Source organism: Ahaetulla prasina, chromosome 13, assembly GCF_028640845.1.
Source record: "Ahaetulla prasina isolate Xishuangbanna chromosome 13, ASM2864084v1, whole genome shotgun sequence".
Taxonomy (NCBI): Eukaryota; Metazoa; Chordata; class Lepidosauria; order Squamata; family Colubridae; genus Ahaetulla; species Ahaetulla prasina.
Genome location: NC_080551.1, coordinates 20,609,617 through 20,617,148, shown reverse-complemented (window position 1 = coordinate 20,617,148; position 7,532 = coordinate 20,609,617). Strand labels below are relative to the sequence as shown.

The following is a 7,532-nucleotide window of genomic DNA, read 5'->3' as shown; positions in this document are numbered from 1 at the left end:
CCAACCCACCTCACAGGGTTGTTGTTGTGGGAAACACAGGAGGGGAAAGTAAATTAAATTAAATATGTTCTCCACTTTGCATTGCTTATAAAAATAATAAAGGCGAGATGTAAATAAATATAAATAAAAACTTTCATATTTCATGGCAGAGCAAAAGTCAAAACACAATGAATCTAAAATGCATTGATTTCATTGAACAGTTGCAATGTTTTAATAACTGGAATTCTAAGAACAGGATAGGCCCTAAATTGGTCGGATTGAATCATCCACACAAACAACAGCGTGAAACTCCACAACATTTCCACTTAACAGCTTTTGCAAGAATAACATTCCAAACTGTACTGGGGGGGAAAGAAGGAATAAAAACTGCAGGGAAGTTATTTGAGAAACAAACTTTGTTCTTCATAAGGATCCAAAGTTATTCATGACTTCCTGTTTAATTTCATCTTCACATCAGCGAAAACATTGGTTTCGTTTGGAATCCAGTAAGCTAAATAACCAGAACAACCAGGAATGAAATCTCTTATCTCCCCGAGAAATTTCTTCAACTCTTTCTCAGAGGTATAACCTGGAAAAGAAATGCTAATAAATATACATTATACAGATAGGTGATAGATAGATAGATAGATAGATAGATAGATAGATAGATAGATAGATAGATAGATAGATAGATAGATAGATAGAGGTAAAGGTTCCCCTCGCACATATGTCCTAGTCATTCCTGACTCTAGGGGGCGGTGCTCATCTCCGTTTCAAAGCTGAAGAGGAAGATAGATGATATAGAATAGATAAATAGGCAGGCAGGCAGGCAGACAGACAGACAGACAGACAGATAGATAGATAGATTAGAGATGATAGATAGATAGATAGATAGATAGATAGATAGATAGATAGATAGATAGATAGATAGATAGATAGATAGATAGATAGATATGAAGATATTAGGTAGATGATAGAGAAACAGACAGACAGATAGACAGACAAGAGAGAGAGAGAAGAGGGAAGGGATAGAACAGCATAGTGGCCTAGTTGTGAAGACATTCGCCACTACTCAGAAAGTTGGGAGTTCAATCCTAGCTAGTGGCAGATTTTTCTCTATCAGAGGGCAAAGAAAAAAAATTCTGTTGTGAACTCCTTGTAGGTGTCAGGAAGGGCATCTGGCCAGTAAACACTCAGCTCCATCCCAACTCTATCCCGAATTAAGGGATTACGGGATCATAAAAGGGGAGTTTAGATAGAGATGAATGTCTCCCACAACATCCTCTATTTGTCCAGCATCATGAGACATTAGAATACAGAACTTAGTCATTGATCTCCTGAGTTATGTGCCTTAATAACTCATTCATCACATATTTTATTTACCTGTCACCATGTTACTTGATGGATAATCTTGAAGAGGAATGTATGTTAGCTTTCCTGTTTCAGATGTCCTTGGACCTTGGCTGCAAAAAAACCCATAAATATTAGAATCCTAGGGCTGGAAGGGACCTTGAAGGTCTTCTAGTCCAATCCCTCTACTGATAAATACAGTGAGAAGGGATGCTTTTAATTTCAGTATATTTTTCTCACCTATCATCTTGCTAATTAAGGATCAAGGATATAGGCTTTGCTCTGATTAATCATTTTCAAGAGCCAGGAGAAACAGATTAATTAGACTAATTAGTCATTCTCAGTCAATACATTACTATTCAATACATATCAATCTCTTATTATTGATTCTATTCAAATTTATACCATTTCTCCAGTTCTTTCTTGTCTCTTAACTGTTCTTGCTTCTTGATGTTTTTTGACTCCGGAGTTGGACCAGACTGTGGACAGAAAAACAACCTTAATTTCTAATTTCTCATTACTCCATCTGGCTATGCCAATTTATAAAAGAAATTCAATCAGCCCCATTAATCTTGTTTTCTTATAGGGGGCAGTAGTCACCTTCCATGAACAATTTTGCCTGAGGGAAAATAACAAAATTCAAAATACCAGGCAATAACATTGTTATAAAGTAGAAAATACTTGTAGTTCGGGTTTTATAATTATAACAATATTGTTAATTGTTGCCTTCTAGATATTTTTCTTACCTGGAGAGTAAGTGGATTGTAGTGTAATTCCTGTACTGGACTGGTTATCTGTTCCCATATAAAGTGGCCAATTTTTTTTCTAATTTCTACAGTGAAGGCAAAGGGAAAAAAGAAAATCCACTCAAAAAGGGAAAAGTTATTCCATTATTAAGGTAATAACGGGACCATTCTTCACTAGCAATTATACTGGCTGCCAAATTTATCATGCAGCGTAATTAAATACAATGCATCTTTTATAGTAGAATAACAATATCTATTTTCCAGCCTTATCTGGAAATTTATCTCCTCACCTGGGAAATTTCTAAAAAGATTCATCCCACGCTTACAATATGACACAAACACGATATAGTTAGAAAAACAAATGGATCTTACTTGCACGCATAACTATAAATGTGCAAATCCACACTCCATTACATCTCTGTTTATAATATATGTGGTTGCAACTGTTTGATGGAGTTTCCTTGCTAAACATATCAGCTGTTCTTTTATACAGGTTCTTTTCTGCAGGACCTGGCGATCCCATATAATCCACCCAGAGCAAAAAGCAAGGTGTACATTTCATGAAAGCATGCAGGCATCCATTAGAAAGCGGAAGGAATGGAAATACTTCCAACATCTTGATCGCATTGACAATTTTACACGGATTTCTAGAGAGGTATTCCTCCCACCCCGACAACGAGCATTTTCAATCATTTCAGAGTGAATAATAAAATCAGACAAAGGATATGAATTGCCTGGAACTCCTGTTTGCTAGAAAGAGGGAGGGAGGGAGGGAGGGAGGGAGGGAGGAAGGAAGGAAGGAAGGAGAAAGAAAGAAAAAAGGAAGGAAGGAAGGAAGGAAGGAAGGAAGGAAGGAAGGAAGGAAGGAAGGAAGGAAGGAAGGAAGGAAGGAAGGAAGGAAGGAAGGAAGGAAAATGTTGGATAACCATTTGTCTGAAATGGTGTAGGGTTTCCTGCCTGGGCAGGGGGTTGGACTAGAAGGTCTCCAAGGTCCCTTCCAACTCTGTTATTATTATTATAAGGAAGGAAGAGAAAGAAAGAAAGAAAGAAAGAAAGAAAGAAAGAAAGAAAGAAAGAAAGAAAGAAAGAAAGAAAACATCATCTGTTAAATTTAGTGCTAAGGAATGCCATGGGACAAATATAAGAACAAGGATGTGCAATCATTTTTGTCCACTTATCGAGTCTTCCCAAAGGACCCGGAAAAGGCAGATGTTGTTTTTTTTAAACCTATTGCTCATTCTGGTCCATACGTACTACCTTTTTGCAAGCTGGCTGGTACGAGAACGAAATGTCCTAGAGCTACGGTGTTTTTGGTTTGGGCGTTGATACTCGCAGTAAGAAAGCAGGAATGAAACACCGTGACTCGGTCCTCCAGATAGTCTAAACTTTGGTGTATCCTAGGCAAAGAAGAAGGAAAATTATGGAAGTCCGGTGAAACAATTTAATTTTTTTTTTTTGTTTACGTTGTATTAGATTTCAACTTCACAAGGGAAGGTAGTGAAGATTTGCAGAAAGCAGAACATTTCTGGTAAGTCCGTGAGTCGGTAGTATAAAGCAATTTCTTCGTACTCACAGCAAGCATTTTTTACAATGTGGTATCCATTTTTGTGGTGTAGTAGGTATAGTGCTATAGAGCACTGCACTCCAGAACAACTAGACACAAGAACAGTTTTTTCCCGAAGGCCATCACTCTGCTAAACAAATAATTCCCTCAACACTGTCAGACTATTTACTGAATCTGCACTACTATTAATCGTTTCATAGTTCCCATCACCAATCTCTTTTCACTTATGACTGTATGACTATAACTTGTTGCTGGCAATCCTTATGATTTTATATTGATATATTGACCATCAATTGTGTTGTAAATGTTGTACCTTGATGAACGTATCTTTTCTTTTATGTACACTGAGAGCATATGCACCAAGACAAATTCCTTGTGTGTCCAATCACACTTGGCCAATAAAATTCTATTCTATTCTATTCTATTTATGTATATGCGTGATTATCTATATGGAACAAGACTCTAGAGCAGGGATCCCCAACCCTGGCAGCTTTAAGCCTGGAAGTTGAAGTCCTCTAGAAGACTCTCAGTTCTTTCTTTTTTTATGACCCTTTAACCCTTTTATTCGGGGTAAAGTTGGGGAAGCTGAATAGAGATGAGCGTTTACTGGCTGGATGCCCTTCCTGACACCTGCATGGAGTTCACAGCCCATATTTTCTATTTGCGCCCTGCTAGAGAAACATCTGCCGCTGCCTAGAATTGAACTCACAAGCTTTCGAGGTGCAAAGCAAGCATCTTCACCTCTAGGCTACCACGCAGCTCACTCGCAGCTCTTAATTAAATAACCAAATTCTAAACACCCGCCAAGAATTCAGCTAAAGCTAGAGAGAAATAAAATCTAGCCAGGAAGCCAGAACCTCTGGCTCATAAGACATCAGGCATTGAACTGCCTGGTGTCTTGAATCCTTCAAGGGACAGGATTTATTTTTTTTCATGGTCAGAAATTAAGGATTAGAACAGAACAGAACAGAACAGAACAACAGAGTTGGAAGGGACCTTGGAGGTCGTCTAGTCCAACCCCTGAAAAGGCAGGAAACCCTACACCACTTCAGACAAATGGTTATCCAACATCTTCTTAAAAACTTCCAGTGTTGGAGCATTCACAACCTCTGGAGGCAAGTTGTTCCACTGATTAATTGTTCTAATTAACAATCAGGAAATTCCTCCTTAGTTCCAGGTTGCTTCTCTCCTTGATGAGTTTCCACCCATTGCTTCTCGTCCTGCCCTCAGGTGCTTTGGAGAATAGCTTGACTCCCTCTTCTTTGGGGCAGCCCCTGAGATATTGGAAGACTGCTATCATGTCTCCCCTAGTCCTTCTTTTCATTAAACGAGACATCCCCAGTTCCTGCAACTGTTCTTCATATGTTTTCGCCTCCAGCCCCCTAATTACCTTTCCTGCTCTTCTCTGCACTCTTTCTAGAGTCTCCACATTTTTTTTTTACATTGTGGCGACCAAAACTGGATTAGAAAAATAAGACCCTCTAAGATTGGACTGCCATTTTTCAGGAATGGTGTAAGGTCTCCTGCTCGGGCTGGGGGGGTTGGACTAGATGACCTACGAGGTACCTTCCAACTCTATTAATCTAATTTTAAAAAAAGATACTGATCCAAGTGGAGTTGTGCTACCTTTTTGTATCCGGGTGAGAAGCATTGCTGCTGAAGAGATAATCGGCAGCTTCCAAATTCACAATCACCCCTCCTTCACCAACTGCAGAAAAAGATCACAGGGAAGGTCCTTGATCATGCGACACAAAAAATGTGAAGTCACAATACAGGCGATCCTTGACTTACAACAGTTCATTTAGTGACCGGAAGTTACAACGTCACCGAAATAAGTGACTAATGACCGTTTTTCACACTTACGACCGTTGTAGCATCCCCTTGGTCACATGGTCAGAATTTGGACACTTGGCTCATATTTATGACGGTTGCAGTATCCTGGGGATTACACCAGAGGTGGGTTTCAGCAGGTTCTGACCAGTTCTGGAGAACCGGTAGCGGACATTTTGAGTAGTTCGGAGAACTGGTAGTAAAAATTCTGACTGGTCCCACCTCCATCTATTCTCTGCCTCCCGAGTCCCAGCTGATCTGGAGGGAATGGGGATTTTGCAGTAACCTTTCTCCTGAAGTGGGGTGGGAATGGAGATTTTACAGTATCTTTCCCACCATGCCCACCAAGCAATGCCACGCCCACCAAGCCACACCCACACCACCGGATCACACAATTCCCTTTTGCAACCTTCTGGCAGGCAGAATCCACGGGGAAGCCAGATTCACTTAACAAACGTTTTACTCACTCAACGACGGCAGGGATTCACTTAACAACGGTGGCAAGAAAAAGGTGTAAAATGGGGCAAAATGCACTTAACAAACCTCTCACTTAGGAACAGAAATTTGGGGCTCAGTTTTAGTCATAAGTCGAGGACTACCTGTAGGGTAATATTCTTTGCAAATGACTTGGTCTTCCAAGAGTTCGGTGTTTCTTGGAAAAAAGACTGAAAAGTAAAAAAAAACAAAACTAGATTTTTGGAAGCCCTGGGAAAATCCTGATGCAGATAGTCCTCGACTTGCAACCGTTGGTTTAGTGACTGTTTGACGTTCCAGTGACCCCGGAAAAAAGTGACTTACAACCGCTCCTTCCACTTACGGCCGTCGCAACATCTCCATGGTCGCCTGATTAAAATTTGGGCACCGGCTGTCGTGTCCCAGGGTTATGTGGTGGCCATTTTGCGGCCTACCTGGTTGGCTTTCAGCAAGCAAAGTCAATGGGAGAAAGCTGGATTCGCTTAAGGACCCCATGGTTCACTGAACAACGGCAGTGGTTTGCAAAAAAAAAAAAAAAAAAAGCTCCTGAAGTCGGGTGCGGCTCACTTAATAATTGCCTTGCTTAGCGACGGAAATTCTGGTCCTCTTTGCGGACATAATTCGAGGACTACCTGTAATGGTTCTTTAAAAAAGGGCCAGCTGTTCCAGGCAGAGAAACTTTCCTCTGGCTTTGTGGGGGCTTTGGGTCCATGCCCCCAGCCACCATGAACAAAATTCAAAGCTGGGGGGGGCTTCAATGGCATGGGCACCATTTTGACTTTTTTGACTTCTCCCTAGCCCAGGGCTCTGCAAACTTGGCTCTTTTAAGACTTGTGGACTTCAACTCCCAGAGTTCCTCAGCCAGCTTTGCTGGCTGAGGAACTCTGGGAGTTGAAGTCCACAAGTCTTAAAAGAGCCAAGTTTGCAGACCCTTGCCCTAGCCAATACTCACCAGCAGCCCTGAATTTCAACTTGGGGAAGCCTTGGGCCCTGTCACCCCCAATGGGGGCTTTCCTCCCTCTCCCCCCTCGCCATCCCCCTGGCAGGGATTCCCTCAGGCCTCCCCCTCACCCCAAAGGCGGCGGATCTCTGGGGGGACGCTCTGCGAGAACCAGGCGCTGCGGCCCCTGAACATCCCGCCGTGAGGCCGAGCTGGGACCTCCCAAAGCTCCATGTATTACCCCCGTTTCCTTCCCATCCGAACGAAGGCCCCAAAAGGTCTCCGCCCACCCACGAAAGGAAGCAGTTTGCACACGTGTCTGGTCCCGTCTTCTTGCACCCATTTTGCACCCGGGTGCCCATTTCTGTGCATGGATGTTGCGTGCAAATCACAGGCTGTGATTTCTTTCTCCTTCGTGGGGTGGGGAGTGGGGTGGGGTTGGGGGTCTCCTTTCCTGTCAGGGCGTTCCAAGGGCAGGCGTAAAAAGAGGGCCCTGAAAACTCTGACTTTTGCAAAAATTATCAATCATGCGAACAGCAGCCGTGCTAATAATGATCTTTCAAACCCACAGGAGGCAAAGAGTAACTCACATCGACAGCTGGTTTTCGCTTCGGGAGTAAAAGTGGTCCTCAGTTTACGACGCTAATGG

At 42.1% G+C, this 7,532-nt stretch overlaps 1 protein-coding gene across 1 annotated transcript; it reads right to left on the bottom strand.

The window, feature by feature from the left end:
- Positions 1-422: 422 nt before the first annotated feature.
- On the bottom strand, positions 423-7,078 carry TERB2 (telomere repeat binding bouquet formation protein 2). Its single transcript, XM_058156472.1, has 7 exons — positions 7,015-7,078; positions 5,266-5,347; positions 3,333-3,472; positions 2,076-2,161; positions 1,570-1,580; positions 1,363-1,442; positions 423-568 (listed from the first exon to the last, which is right to left on the bottom strand). The coding sequence occupies exons 1-7, from the start codon at positions 7,076-7,078 to the stop codon at positions 423-425; spliced, it is 609 nt and encodes a 202-aa protein (XP_058012455.1).
- Positions 7,079-7,532: the final 454 nt, after the last annotated feature.

Coding starts and splice junctions, on each gene's coding strand:
- TERB2 (XM_058156472.1), bottom strand. CDS start 7,078: ATGTTCAGGGGCCGCAGCGCCTGGTTCTCGCAGAGCGTCCCCCCAGAG. Junction 5,348..7,014: donor AGAGATCCGCCGCCTTTGGG/GTGAGGGGGAGG, acceptor CTTTTTCTGCAG/TTGGTGAAGGAGGGGTGATT. Junction 569..1,362: donor ATCAAGTAACATGGTGACAG/GTAAATAAAATA, acceptor TTTCTTTTCCAG/GTTATACCTCTGAGAAAGAG.